At 38.8% G+C, this 16,370-nt stretch overlaps 1 protein-coding gene across 4 annotated transcripts in view; it reads left to right on the forward strand.

Moving 5' to 3' along the window:
- Tsp (Thrombospondin) overlaps positions 1 to 16,370 on the forward strand; it is a 139,839-nt gene that overhangs the window by 56,760 nt on the left and 66,709 nt on the right. Inside the window, exons 5-6 of one of the 4 annotated variants that reach the window (XM_076190596.1) lie at positions 5,682 to 5,756; positions 11,542 to 11,631. The exons of 1 other annotated variant lie outside the window; for it this stretch is intronic. In XM_076190596.1, the coding sequence (XP_076046711.1) occupies positions 5,682 to 5,756; positions 11,542 to 11,631 (165 nt within the window). The remainder of the gene's footprint in view (positions 1 to 5,681; positions 5,757 to 11,541; positions 11,632 to 16,370) is intronic. 2 more of the 4 variants (XM_076190599.1, XM_076190598.1) reach the window with 2 other exon arrangements.

Consider the following 16,370-nt stretch of genomic DNA (forward strand, 5'->3'; position numbering starts at 1 on the left):
ACAGCGAGGCCGCTTCATTTAATCGGCGACCCCCCCTCTCCGTCCCCCTTTGCATATAAGGCGAGGACGGGGAGAAATCCCTTCGGGCTGCGTCAAAATTTACTCACACATACTACCCCACCCCCCACTTCCCCGCCCATTCCTCCTCATGCAGTCACAACATCATCCATACACAACCATTCTCCACTCACCTCTGTCTTCCGTCCTCTCCCTTCCTTCCTCAACAGACATTCCCCTCTTCCCCAAAGCCCCCTTCACCCCATCCATCCACCTCATCCTAGGACGTCCCCTCATGTTCACTCCCTCCACATCTGCCTTCCATACCTCTTTTACTAGTCTTTCTTCACTCATTCTTTCCATGTGTCCAAACCATCCTAATATTCTTTCATCAACCCTATCTCCCAAATCCTTTTTCACCCCTGTTCTCCTCCTCACCTCCTCATTTCTCACTCTATCTAGCCTAGTAACCCCCACCATACTTCTCAGACACCTCATCTCAAACACATTCAAACTCCTTCTCTCTTCTTCTCTTATGTTCCACGTTTCTGCCCCATACAGTGCTGTTGGCACAATCACTCCTTCATACAGTCTCCTCTTCGCATCCATTCACAAATGTCTATTCCTCATTACACTCTTTAAACCACCAAGGCATTTACTCGCTTCTCTCAATCTACATTCTACCTCCACCTTCACTCCACCTTTTCCTGCTACACTTGCACCCAAGTATCTAAAACTATCCACTTACTCCAGTCGCTCTCCCTTAATGTTCACTTCCAGTCTACTGCCACTTTCACCCCTTGTACATCTCATCACCTTACTTTTACCCACATTTATCTTTAGCTTTCTTCTATCACATACTCTCCCAAACTCTGCCACCAGCTTCCTCAATCCCTCCTCTGACCCTGCCACAAGCGCAGTGTCGTCCGCAAACAACAGCTGGCTCACCTCCCACTTTTCTCCATTTTCTTTAACCATCTCCAATCCCTGACTCACTACCCTAGCATTCACCTCTCGCACCACCCCATCCATGTATAAGTTGAACAGCCAGGGCGACATAACGCATCCTTGACGAAGTCCCACCTTTACTTCAAACCACTCACTCTCTCCATTTCTAATCCTAACACATGCTCTACTACTCTCATAAAAACTCTTGACAGCTCCCAAAAGCTTTCCTCCTATCCCATAAATCTGCATAACCTCCCACAGTGCCTTTCTGTCTACCCTATCATAAGCCTTTTCCAGATCCATGAAAGCCCAAAAAACATCCTTCCCCTTTCCTATAGCTTTCTCACATATCTGTCTTACCACAAAGATCTGATCTACACAACCTCTACCCGTCCTAAATCCACACTGTTCCTCACCAATTACTCCCTCTGTTCCTCTCCTAATCCTCTCAATTAAGATCCTCCCATAAGCCTTCCCTACTACACTCAACAGGCTAATCCCTCTGAAATTACTACATTCACACTTGTCCCCTTTTCCCTTGTAAAGAGGAACTATACAGGCACTACTCCAGTCCTCCGGTACTCTACCCTCTCTCCAGCAAACATTAAATAACCTCACCAACCAGTCCACCATCACTGCACCTCCCTTTTTCAGACATTCTGCATGACATCCATCCAGACCAGGTGCCTTACCTGCTTTCATCATCTTTACAGCTGCCTTCACCTCATCCTTCCTTATTTCTCCTCCATTCTCCTCACTCATCACTCTCATTTTCTTCGCATTTCCCACTGCAGCTATCTTTCCTTCCCTATCCTCCTTCACATTCAGCAACTCCCTAAAATATTCTGCCCATCTTCCCCTCACTGCCATCTCTTCCATTATCAACTCTCCATCTGTACCTTTTACCTTTTCTTCCCTACTTGATTCGCCTCCTCTTCCTCTCTTAATTTCTTTCCAAAACATCTTTTTATTACTTTCAAAATTTTCTGTCATACTCCTACCCCATTTCACATCTGCTCTCCTCTTTGCCTCCTTTACCTTTTGCTTTACTTCTCTTTTCTTTGTACGTCTCATATGACTCCCCTGTCCTCTTTTGTAACCAACTTTTGTAAAAACTGAAGAAGCAAGTAGATAAGTACAAAATGTATAAACAGATAATAAAAACAATAAACCAAACAAATAAATAAATACGTAAATGGATTAACAAATTGATAAATAAATAGATAAACAAATAATTAGGAAAAATATATAAAGTGCCTCCAGATTTTTTAAGATCATGCAGGTTTGGGGCGACCTGGCCTTAGTCTAATGACTCAAAAAACTTGATTAATATGAATATTGTAAAATATCAACCGGGTGGGAACATAAAGTAGTCAATAGTTTTGAATTTCTGCAGCTCCTCAATTGATAATTGAAGAAGTTCTTGACAGGCTGCGAATTTGCACCTGTTGTAAAGTCAATGCAGGTTATAACTGAACATAGAGTTACAACTAAAATCTAAAAAATTCAGAGACATTAAGCTATTGATTGCTGCCAAGATCATAATGAACAGAAACCCCCCTCCCAAATAGTCTACAGTGAATTCTAAAAGCCATTGTGTATGTGTGTGCACACACGTGTGAACATGTTTGTGTTTTGTGTGTGTGTATGTATATTCATGCATTTGTCTATTGTGTGCATGTGTGAATGTGTGTGTGCATATATGTATGTGTATCTTGCATGTGTATTTACCTAGTTGTATCTTACGGGAAGGGGAGCTATGCTCGAGGTGTCCCATGTTTGTATCTTGCAGTGTATAGTTTGATCTTAAATTCATGAATAGTTTTTCTGCACACTATTGTTTTATCCACATCCACTTTGTTCTAGCTATCCACCACTGTGTGGAAAACTGTTTATTTTTTTCAGGTCTCTACTATAACTATCCTTTTTGAGTTTCTTTTAATGTCCCCTTTTATTTCTCTTATCCCAATGTAGTAAGTCCTCTCTATCAAGGACTTCTGTGCCTTTCATGATTCTGTAAGTGGTCAGCAGGTTGCATCTTTCTCTTTTTTTGTTCCAAAGTCAGTAATTTCAGTTTAGCCAGTCTCTCCTCACATGACAAGTTTGAAAGTGTTGGGGCCATTTTCATGGATGCTCTCTGGATTTATTAAATTTTCTTTATATTCTAGTCTAGGCTTTATTAGTGTGACTAATATTTTTCTTAACTATTTCTTCATCTAAATAGGTAAAAGCCACCTTTATTGGTCTTAGTAAGTTGTAAGATTCTCCAGCATTTTTATCTGTTTATCAGGGACATGTCATTTGAGATAATTACTCCCTGTTTTTTTCAGATCCCACTTTCTTTACTTCTTTTGTTCCAATTTTATATTGTCCTGATATTCTCTTTTTTCTTTTTCTGAACTCCATTATGCTACATTTCTTAAAGTTGAAGTCTACATCCCACTTTTGGCTCCATTTCCAAACCATGTTTAAGTCTCTGTATTGATTCACAATCTGTTTCAGTATTCACTTTTCTCAGCAATTTAGCATCATCCTCAAATAGGCTCATGTAACAATCCACATCCGCATATCATTCATATAAATAGCGAACAGCCAGTACCAATCCCTGTGGAACTCCTCTAATCACCTCCTCCCAAGCTAAACTCTTTTCTCTGAGCATCTCATTTTTCTACCATGCAAGAAACCCTCCATCCAGTTTAGTAATTTCCCTTATATTCCTACTATGTTTTCAATTTTTTTAAATAATTTTTGTGTGCTACTTTGTCAAAGGCTTTTTATAAGTCTAGGAAAGCACAATCAGCTCATCCATCCCTTTTTTGTATTATATCTATTAGTCTTGAGTAGAAACAAATTAAGTTTGTGGCACATGATCTTCCCTGTCTGAATCCAAATTATCTCGGGTTTATTATATTGTTTTCTTCCAGGTGTTTTATCCTTCTAGTCATGATCATTTTTTCGCAAATTTTGGCTAAAGTACTTGTAAGGGAGACCAGTCTGTAATTTGTTGGTTCTTCTTTGTTTCCTCCTTTATATATTGGTATAATATTGGCAATTTTCCAGTCCTTTGGTATTTTTCCTTCTTAAAGTGAGCAAATTATTATGTTATATATTTTGTCCATTAATTCTTGTTTACATTCTTTTGGTATCCAATTTGCAATTCCGTCTGGGCTGTGTGATTTCTTGACATCAAGGTTCATTAATTGATCCATTATTTCTTTTCATGTTATTGTTCTTCATGGGGGGGGGTGTGTGATCGCATTTCAGTTTCTTCGTCCCAATGCTGTACTTTTTCTCTAATGAAAACCTATTTGAAGTGGTTGTTCATGACTTCAGCCATTTCAAAATCTTGTTTATATTCTATATTTCCTTGGCATAGCTCTCGTGTGTGCTTGTGCATAGTTGTGCATGTGTGCACACATGTGTATGCGTGTGTGCGTGTTTATGTATTTATGTGTGTGTATGTGTAAGCCCATGCCTAAGAGAATAATTTGCTCTCAAGACACAGTCTCCACCCTCTCCCCATCGTTTCTATGATCAAGCGTGTTTGTTGTGCATCCAGTCAATGCTACTATAGTCTGTGCACTCCAAGGATATGGCATACATCATGCCAATCAATCTAAGTACATTCCTCTCTCTCTCTTATTTCCGATCTATGTGCTGTTTTATTTGTTTATTTATATTCTATATCTAGTAAAGGAAACTGTTTAGTACAGTGAGTATAACTTTTTAAGATCATAATGATTACCCACCTCATCCCATCTGTCTCACCTGTGACAACTTGGGGTGGCAACATGGGGAAAAAGCACTGCCATGTATCATAGAATTTATTAAAATCTTTATTATAATCCTAAAAAGTTATATTCGTACTATAAAGCTTCCTTTATAGTGAATAGAAAAATCAAATAGCATGAGAAACAAGAGAGAGATAAGCATGTACTAAGGTTGATTCGACAGTGTCTAGCAGTAAATCACAATGTATGCCGCACCCTGAACAATTCCATGGAGTGTACAGACTATTGTATAATCTTAGTCACCAGAATCAACATCAATATCAAGTTAATAGAATGAGTTCGGGAATACTAGTCACTCAGGCTACTATCCAAAACAAATGACTCATAGTAGAGGCAACAGCAATCTCTGAACCACCTTAGTCTGTATTACAGGTCCCTAAGCTCAGAATACTGTAAAATGAGACTGTCCACACTGACTTGCAACAATGCATACAAGAGACAATGATCAATTTTGCTTAATTATATTGCTTCATGTCATGACTTGACGCTTCGCGGGACTTGGACTCTCCTTCTTAACACCCTTGGGCGGTCTGATGATATCTTCAGACATTGTATGCTCCATCTGAAATGATTAATTTACAAACAAAACATCCCTTGATGATTCATGATGGGCTCTTCTCACCTGTTTTTGCATGCAGAATTGTTAGCTGTCATTCATACAATGCAATTTAGCTTTATATTAGTGAGGTGTGAAAATTTTTGTTTTCCATGTCAGACCTCAGTGAAAACCTAATATCCTTATTCGTCATTACCCCCCCCCCATGAAGATAAGTTGTACGGGGAAGAAGGGAAAGATTAGGAGCAGGAGGTGCAATCAAAAGAGGAAAATGACAAGGAAGTAGAGGCAATGAAACTAGTTGTCCAAGTACCCGCGATGCGACTCTGTCGATGACTCAATTTGTCCGGAGACTTACAGTGACTGAGCTCCTTTTCCCCTGCGCCCAGCTGTGAGGTGTCAGAACCTCCAGTACGGCGAACCTTGCCCCACTTTCACGCAGCCCATCAACCCTCCAGACCGAGGTAAGCATACGGGCGAGTCGTTAATCACCACCACTACTGCTGCTGCTGATACTGCGCTGCATAGTCTTACACAAGACTCTGCCTCTCACTAGATGATTGAGTTTAAGGTCTGGAAAGAACTTACCATTGGTTCCGCAACCAAATCTACTATGTAAGACTTGATCATGTAGTTGGCTTATACTGTAGTAGTCATGTGGAGGGTACCTTCCTGGTGCACCCTCATACTGTCTCTTTGACTGCAGCCTTTAACAACCACAGATCTCCTACGTCCAAGGATCTCCCTCGACCACAGTACGAGACTCTCTTTGATGTTATAGCTGTCACAAGAAATGCCCATTCCATCATAACTTAGACTGCTTTGCACCACCACCATAACTTCTTTCCTTAACATCTTTCGGATGTGACCCAAGAGGTTCACACAAACACCAAAACCATCGAAGACTATCTTGCATGATGATAGATTCTCTTCCTTACATCCTCAACCATAGAACCATATATATATATATATATATATATATATATATTTTTTTTTTTTTTTTTTTTTTTTTTATCCCATTCATGTTGATATCAGGAAATGGGTAACTTTGGGATATGCTAGGCTTGATGTGAAGGTAGTGAACTCGACTTGGAACACAATACTGTAGTGAACCAATCCTCTAACCAACTAAATGACACGAATCCTAAGTACTGCAACAACAGATTGATATGTAACAAAAATAAGCACAAATTAGTACAGAGTCAACTGAGATGGCTAAAAGGTTGGCTGTCCACAGTTGTGTTCTCTCTCTCTGTCTCCCTCTCTCTCTCACACACACACATGCACATGTACATCTGATACACAGCGAAGATTGGAACTCCAGAAAAGAAGTGCAACTTTCATGGATCTCAATGACGAGGGAGTACCTTGTTGTATTAGTAGGGAAGGGGGAAAGCTCATGGTGTAGTGGGAAGGTAAAGAAAAAGGAGAGGGATTACTGAGGAAAATGGAAGGAAATGAGGAAGGGGATGAACGGGCCCCGGATCTTAGGAGAGGTGTAAACAAACGGTGAGCAGAAAACACCGACAAGAAACAACAAGGAAGCATAGGTGTCAAGAGCAGAAATATAGATAATAACAGCTCAATGGAAAGAGAAGATAACTGCTTTTATGGATTTAATGAGGGAGGAGGTGACAACCTCCCCCGACTAGTAAATCTAGAGGAGAAACTAAAAAAAAATTAACAAAGAATGGGAGATTAGGTTTAACCAAGTAACTCTAGTTACCAAAAGAGTTGATAAACTGGAAGAACTAAAGAAAGAGAATCGAAATCTAACTAAAGATATAGAAGAATTAAAAAGACAGTTAAGAGAAATAAAGGAAGAGAATGAGGAATTAAAGAGGAATAATAAAGAAAATAAAGAGTCCATAGCAAAAGGGGTATGGTAAGTAGTTGGAAAAAAGTACAAGAGAACAATAAAATTGAATTTAGAGGTATAATGGAACAGCAGATGAAAGAACAAACTAAAGACACAGTTATTAAAGTGATGAGGGAGAAGGAGAATATAGTAAGTAACCTAGCGGATAAAAAGAAATGTATAATTATATTAGAGATGAAGAGAAGTATAATCTAAATAGGACTACAAGAATAAAGGAGGAAAAGGAAAAAGTAAATAAGATATTAGAAGTAGTTCAAGAAGATGAACCAGAAATAGGGAAACAAATAGAAGAAATGTATAGATTTGGGAAATACAATACAGATAAGATCAGACCAATTAAGGTTAACCACTTCAGTACGGAACTTAAATCTCGCGGGCAGCAGCCAATGCCAGCCGTACAACGTGTCATAATAATACTCGCATCATAAAATATAGTCACCGCTTATATCGATCGTTCTCTCTTTCACCCGCGAATTTTGAAAAACCACAGAGAATGGGATTCAGGGCACATTTGAGAGAATGTAAAAACACTGGGGCGACTACAATAAATATAATCAAGACGCCGATATGGCAGCGTCGCGAATCCACTTGCTCCTCATGACGCCTACGTGTGCGGCACCGTATGGAAGGGGTTAAATTAAGGTCACAAACGACAGTAGAGAATATGTTAGCAAAAACAGGGAAACTAACAGACAGTGAGCAATATAAACAGGTATGAATAAAAAGATAAATAAATAAAGAGGAAAGAGAGGATGAGAAAGCAAAAAGACTAGAAGCTAAGGGAAAAAACATGAAAAGAACAGAGTCAGAAAAACAGAAATTCTATTGGAGAGTAGTGAATATGAAAGTGAGGAAATGGTTCATAGCAGAGGAAAACAGAAAGGAAACAGAAAGCACAATGGAAGTAGCAGAAAATTGAAAGTGTCTTACACAAATATAGATGGCTTAATAGTAGGCTTGAACGAACTGAATGATTATTTGAAGGAAAAAGAATTGGACATAATGGGAATTGTAGAGACTTGAAAAGTCCACTACCACCCAACAGTGTAGGACATGATGCATATAATTATTGGATTAGAAACAGAGGTAAAACAAGGGAGTGAAGTTATGTTCCTGACTAAGAAGGATATAAATGTGAGGAATGTCACATATGGAAAGAATAGAGTAGAGGTGATTATGATGGAAGTGGAGGACAGGGATGGGAAGAGCAAGAAGTTTGTAGTAAATTATGTGCCTCCTAAAACGGCCTTGTGGGAAGAGAGAGAACACAGAAATATGTTAGAAGACATAAGGATAACATTAAATAAGGTAATGGAAGATGGAGGAAGAATAGTTATAATGGGTGACTTTAATTGTAAAGAAACCTGCTGGGAAGAGATGACAGTGAAGGGTGGAGACAACCTTTGGGGAAATGTACTACTTGATATGATTATAGGACATACAATAACACAATGGATAAAAGAGAATACTAGGTATAGAAATGAGGAAGAACCATGGAGACTGGACCTAATAATCACATCAGAACCAGAAATAGTGGACAAGATTTAATATAAGACACCAATAAGTAAAGGTGACCACATATTGGTTGAACTGGAACTAAATGAGGAAAGATACATGGGAAAAATGAACAACATAGAAAGGGAATATGGATGTATGGAAAAACAAATTTTGATGAAATAAGAGAATTCTTTCAAAAAGCAGACTGGGAAAGGATATAGAAAGAAGAAACAGCAGTAGAAGAGAAATGGAATGATTTGACAAAAATTGATAAAGGAGTGGAAAAGTATGTTCCAAGACAAAAATAAGAAAAAGGATATGTAAAGTGTTGGTACGACAAAAGATGTAAGGAGTTAAAAGACAAAAGGGATAAAGCTTGGATAAAATGGAAAAAAGACAAAAGACCTGAAAAATGAAAAATATATACTAGTTATAGAAATGAATATGTACAAGTGTGCAGAGCAGAAAAGAGAAAGTATGAAAAGATGTCATAGAAAAATGTAAAGATCAACCAATCAACCAAAACTATTTTACAAATTTGTAAACAAACTGAAAAACAAACAAGAATTAGAGAAACTACAGCAAGGAGTTGAATACACAGAGGAAATAGAAAATGGCAGAAATTATGAACAAGCATTTTAAATCGGTGTTTATGAGGGAGAACATACAACCCAGAGATATCGAGTGGGAGGAGAAAGTTCCCCCTATGAAAGAGATAGAAGTGACAAGGAATGAAATAATGAATCACTTGAGTAATCTCGATGTCAGATAATCGCATGGACCAAATGAAATGGCAAACTGGATTTTGAGAGACTGCAGGAATGAACTAACAGACAAAATACATAGTCTAATAAGCAGTGCATTGAAAGAAGGAAAAGTTCCAGAAGATTGGAAAAAGAGCAAATATAGTACCAATATATAAAGGGGGAAACAAGGAAGATTCCATTAACTATAGACCGGTCTCTCTTACAAGTACAATAGCTAAAATTTGTGAAAGAATCATTAAAACTAGATGGGTAAGGCATCTGAAAAAAACAATGTACTAAATCCAAGGCAATTTGGATTTAGACAAGGACGATCATGCGTCACAAACTTAATGTCTTTCTATTCAAGGCTAATAGATGTAATACAAGAAAGAGATTGTGCATTTCTAGACCTGAAAAAAGCTTTTGATAAGGTGCCACATAAAAAATTGCTAAAGAAATTAGAAAATGCAGGAGGAATGCAGGGTAAACTGTTGAAGTGGAAGACTTCTTGCATGAAAGAAAAATGAGAGTGGTGATAAGAGACAAACATTCTAATTGGGATGAAATGATTAGTGGAGTTCCACAAGGAACTGATCTGGCCCCAATAATGTTTACTATCTATATTAATGATATGGATGAAGGAATTGAAAGTTATATCAGCTTCTTTCTGGACGATGCAAAAGTGTTGAAAAAAGTGAACACTGTAGTAGATAGTGAGTCACTACAGAGTGATCTCAATAAAGTATGGGAATGGAGTAGGAAGTGGGAGATGGAATTCAATACTAATAAGTGTAGTATAATGGAATTTGGAAAATCAAAAAAAGAATAGTGAGATCATATCAATTGGGAGAAGAAGAAATTAAAAAAGTAGAAAATGAGAAGGAACTGGGAGTCATTATTATGAATAATATGTCCCCTGAGAAACATATAAACAAAATTTTTGGAGAAATTTATAATTTAATAAGAACAATCAAAGTGGCATTTACATACCTGGACAAAGAAATGGTGAAGAAAATACTGGTCACTTTGATAAGATCAAGATTGGAGTATGCAGCGACGACGTGGTCACCAAGTACAAAAAAATGTATAACAAAACTTGAAGGAATTACAAAATTGGCACCAACACTCTCAGAACTATCATATGAAGAGAGACTAGCAAAACTTGAGCTACAGACATTAGAGCAAAGAAGAGAGAGAGGAGAATTGATAACTATTTATAGAATCATGAAAGGCATAGAAACTATTGATAGAGATGATCTAATAAAATGGGATAGTAGAGATACAAGAGGACATAGAAAGAAAATCAAAAAGAACAGCTTTCTCCACAGGGTAATAGATGTTTGGAACAAGTTAGATGAGAAAGTGGTGTGTGCAAAAACAATACACGAATTTAAAAACAGTCTAGATAAAACAAGATATGAAGACGGGACACCATGAGCATAGCTCTCCTTCCCATAAAATATAACTAGGTAAATACACACACAAACATATAGGATTGATAGCGATGATTGGAATTCTGGAAATAAGTATTGATAGAGAGGATCTAATAAAATGGGATAGTAGAGATACAAGAGGACTTGGAAAGAAAATAGAAAAAGACAATCATAGAAGAGACCTGAAAAAGAACAGCTTTCCCCACAGGATAATAGACATTTGGAACAGGTTAGATGAAAATGTGGTGTGTGCAAAAACGATTCACAAATTTAAAAACAGGCTAGATAAAATGAGATATGAAGACGGGACACCATGAGCATAGCTCCCCTTCCCGCAAAATACATCTAGGTAAATACAACTAGGTAAATACACATATAACTACACTTACACACTTAAAAACACACATAGAATCCTTGTGCTTTAAGACTTTGAAATTCAAGGGGAGCATATTTGCGCTTTTTCCCAGCAATTTTAAAGTCGACCAAAAATATTTTTCTCCCTCATAACCTCCAAATGGTTGTATGAAACCATAGGACTGCCTCGAAATGAATGCCCAAAAGTATAACAATCTAGATCCTTACTACGTGACACCCCAATAACCTCATATACATGTTATATATGAAACATAGAGGATTTCGGCAAAGAGAGTCACCAATTTGATTGCCTGCGCCGCCTTCCTTTGACATCTGGCAGGACGTTTCAATGTTCCCGCCGGCTCCCGGAAAGCCGCGCCCCGAGTATTGGAGGTTGTTGGGCCTAAGGAGCTTTGGGTGTCGTCTTCAGGTTCGTGGCACATGTCCTTCCTCGGCTTTGCCTCCTTCACTTTGCGCCACCACAAGCCTTATGGCTCCCGTTGATGCTGAAAACCTAGTTTGAAATTCAACCTTTGCTTCCCAAAGCATCATTACTATCTCTTTATTGTTGATGACTTCTTGCCTAATGATTAGAAACCATTCTGCTGCCTTTCAGATGTCCACGCATGTCTATAACAAAAGTGCAGCCATTAGTTGCTTGCATATTGATTTAATGAACCATCCATTATTCTATCTTTACTGGTAAAAGCCGCCATAATCTTTTGCAGCTAGTACAACTCCCCTTCCTCTGTGCTCCTTTAAGACCAATCTCTAGCCTTCTATAAGTAAACTTATCTCCCTTCATTAACAAACTGTTTCATTTCCAGCATATAAATTCTATATGTTTAACACTGTAAGTTCCTGCCCTCTCATGTAGTTAGTCCCCTTCATTGCAAAAACAGTACATTACAGTGATGGCAAGTTAGTTTGACAAGATGGGATTGCACATACCAGAAAAAAGTAATGGTCGCCACTGGAAAGTATTCTTTTTATCATATCGAAAATTCCTTCTCCAATAATTGATTACTTGCTCTTCATAATGCAATAAATCATTTTGCAATTCTCCTTAAAATAGTATAAATATTGTGGGGCTCAAAACAAAATGTAAATAGCTCTAACATTCACTGTATAAAAATATCCCTTTCTAGTACCTACATATCCGTATATGCCTTAAGTATTATACATCTACTCATTTCAATTATAGAAGATAAGAAATTCACATGAATAGATAAATCAATATGTGTTTATACATGATACATGCACATAATGAAAAAAAATCTATACCACAATTATGAATATTCACTCATACAAATTGACAATATATACAGTTATACTATTATTATTTACACAGACTTCCAAATTCTTACACATTTATATATATATATATATATATATATATATATATATATATATATATATATATATATATATATATATATATATATATATATATATATGTATATATATATATACAGTACTACCTCTCATTAACGGACTAAAAAGGGGGTAACGGTGTCCATTGATGTGAATAATCCGTTGATTTGGAGTGGTTTTTGGGTGGCATAGTGATTGCATGCACTAAACAACAGCACCAAAAACACCGAAAACACAGCGAAAACACTGCGAACACAGCTAATGTCTGTTAATGAGAGGTCTCACTATATATATATATATATATATATATATATATGTATTTACCTAGTTGTATTTACCTAGTTGTGTGTGTGTGTGTGTGTGTATACATATGTATATATATATTTCCCTAGTTGTATCTTATGGGAAGGGGAGCAATGCTCATGGGGGCCTGTCTTTGCATCTTCCAATGTCTAGTTTGCCCTTAAATTCGTGTAATGGTTTTTGCACACAGTATTGTTTTGTACAGTTAAAACTGTATTTTTTTTCCAGATCTCTTCTGTAACTATTCTTTTTTTTCATGTCCTCTTGTGTTTCTCTTGTCCCAATTTTATAAGTCCTCTCTATCAAGGACTTCTGTGCCTTTCATGATTCTTCAGATTGTCAGAAGGTCGCCTCTCTCTTCTTTGTTTCAAAGTCGGTAATTTCAGTTTAGCCAGTCTCTCCTCATATGACAGGTTTGAAAGTGCTGGGGCCATTTTTGTGGTTGCTCTGTAGATTCTTTCAATTTTCTTGATATTCTTTTTGGTACTGAGTGACCATAGTGTCGCAGCATACTCCAGTCTAGGCCATATTAGTGTGACTAATATTTTTTTAAACCAATTATTCATCTAAATAAGTAAAAGCCACTTATATTGATCATAGCAAGTTTAGGAGTCTCCAACAATTTTGTTTATTTTTTCATCAGGAGACAAGTCATTTGAGATAATTACTCTCAGGCCTTTTTCAGATCCCACTTTCTTCTCTTCCTTTTTTCCAATTGTATATTGTCCTGATATTCTTTTTTTTTTTTTTTTTTTTCCCTAATTCATTATGCTACATTTCTTAATGTTGAAGTCTACTCCCCACTTCTGACTCCATTTCCAAACCTTGTTTAGGTCTCTATAGTGATTCACTTTCACTTTCCTCAACAATTTAGCATCATCTGCAAAGAAGCTCATGTAACGTTCCACATCTTCATCCATGTAATTCACATAAATAGCATACTTACCAAAGCCAGGTAATGGGTCATCGTTCTACAATCTGATAATCCCTCTTGGGGTTTCAAAGCCTCTAATTACATTTAGTTCTGGTATAGCACCTCCAGAGGGCTCTGTGTTAGTGTCGACATTTGAATCAAATTCGTCACTGTTTTCTCTTGATCTGCCTTGATTTCCTTGCATTTTCTTCACTCTTTAATCCTCCTCCATTCTCACCACACTTCTTTCACTTCCTATCATAGCTCACCTAACACCATTGCCCATTAGTAAACCTAATCCTTGTACAGTTCCACTTGCTTCCCCTCGTTTCACCTACACACACACATTGAGGGCCCAGATGCCGTCATGTACCAATGGCACTCCTGCCTCACTGTGACCTTTTTGACCCCACGCCAGAGGTGCCAACTCTGCACCCCATCTGTACCACATTCACACCACACTCCCCCTCGCTCTCAAGATCAAACTATTCTTCGTCTTCTTCATCTCCTCCACTTCCTACTTCATTGTCCTGCAGCCATCTCGGAGGACGTCTATTGTGCTGCGGTTGTCAAGGTGCTTTTCCCATCATAATTCTCTTCATCATTTTCTCCGCCATCCACCACACGATGAAGATCCAGAATATGTCACGGCACTCACTCGACAGAGATGTTGTTCCATGAATTTACCTCCATTACAATACCCTTTGTCCACTGTGAGGTGCACTTACTATCCTTTGGCTTCACCCATACCTCCTCCCCCACCTGTACTGAAGCACTGGCGCTACCCTGGGATGTTGCCAATTATATTTAAACAATGCTCCCTATGGAACTGAGTCTTTGTCTTGGCCTGACCTAGGAGACATATTATACCATGGTCGGTATTAATGCCCTTTCGGCGATGGACTTAATAGTGTGATGGTTTTGTTCTACTATTCCATTTCTACTTGGCCGGTAAGCAGCCCTAAAGAAACATTTCATGCTCCACTTCTCCAGCATTTTTTTAGTGCTCCCAATCAAAACACAGTGCTATTATCCATCAGAACTTCATACACTAGACCCCATTCCTGAAATATATCATTCATCATCCATACAATTTCCTCTCCCGTCTTCGTCTTCAGCTTCCACCAGATAGCGAATTGCCCTGGGCCAGTCAACCATCAATAAGCACATGCCCTGTCGATAGTGGGTTAGTTGACCACCAACCTCCTCCAGTTCTTTTCTATGTTGAGTTCCCCTGTTGTATGCGGTCTAGCAGTGGGATCTATTGACATCAGACACATGCTCTCACTAACCGCCAGACTTCTTCCCTCGTTATATTCAGGTCAGCTTTCCTCGCTAAGAACAATGACCTATCAACACCCAGGTGATGTTTCATCCAACTCTTTCATGCATAGGGACCCTGCAGCACACACAACCTTCTCTTCCTCTTCCAGCACTCTCAGCTAACTTTTCTTTACTCTGGTGAGTGCATCCGTTTTGTTCACTCCAGATGGCACTTGGGTTACGCTCACCTTTACCCTGAACACGTCTATTAACTCCCTCAGGATCCTAAGGCACAGTTTCACAATGACCTCTGTTCCCCCTTTAGTACATATTCTCTTCTCAGCCATCAGCATTGAGTTCATCCATCCTGCCACTGTGGCTGAGTCCCAATTTTACGTAGCCCCCACTTCAACGCCAAATTAATTCCTTATACAACCGCATCCAACTCTGATATGTTAATGTGATGGTAGTCACCCTTTTTTCGCTCCCACGCCCCATCTTTGACCACCACACCTCCTATCTCCAAGACTACACCAGTTGCTATGCTGCAAGCACCACACCACATTACTCCCATGCTCTGTTGTGGTGCATTCCACTGTCCTCTCACTGAATCCTCGCATCTCACCCATCGTATGATGTCACTTATCATCATGAATGTGCCCTCAACAACCTTCTCTCCCCTGTCCTTTGACCCTAACTGCCTCTCAATATAACTGCATGACACACGAAGCCAACCTGTGATCGGGTAGTGACCAACCAATTTATCACACGGTGAGATGAGCTCTTGTCTGCTCATCTTGTCCATTACATCTGGGGTCTTGTTGCCTCCCCTGAACATCAGGTTTCCACTCCTGTCCCTCTCTGGTCGCAGTCCTAACACTGGTCCTCCTTCCATCGGTTCCGGCTCCTTCAAGACCAATTCAGACCGAGCTAAGTGCTCCACTACATCCGACGCCGGTACAATAGTATGATCCTCTAATATGTCATCGAGGTAGGAATCTGTGCCTTTCTTCATTACTTCAGTCTTCAGCACTGTCTTCAGGATCCTCATCATTATCCTCAGAGCTGAGCACAGCCCAAATCCCAGTTTGGTCTAGCAATATGTTTTACCTTTATATTTTATTAGTTGGTATTTCCATAGCTTCTTCTCCATGTGAATTTGCAGGTAAGCCGCCTGTAGATCTACAATCGTGGATGCACCCCTCATTTGGTGCCATTTGTGTAGAGTCTCGTTACATATGTCTACAGAATCACCACCAGTGTGACACCTTATAAACTGGTTCAGCTCTTGGAGGTCCAATACCCGTTGTACTTTG

The sequence above is a fragment of the Oratosquilla oratoria genome, chromosome 9 (assembly GCF_046742065.1).
Source record: "Oratosquilla oratoria isolate Oo_2021 chromosome 9, ASM4674206v1, whole genome shotgun sequence".
Taxonomy (NCBI): Eukaryota; Metazoa; Arthropoda; class Malacostraca; order Stomatopoda; family Squillidae; genus Oratosquilla; species Oratosquilla oratoria.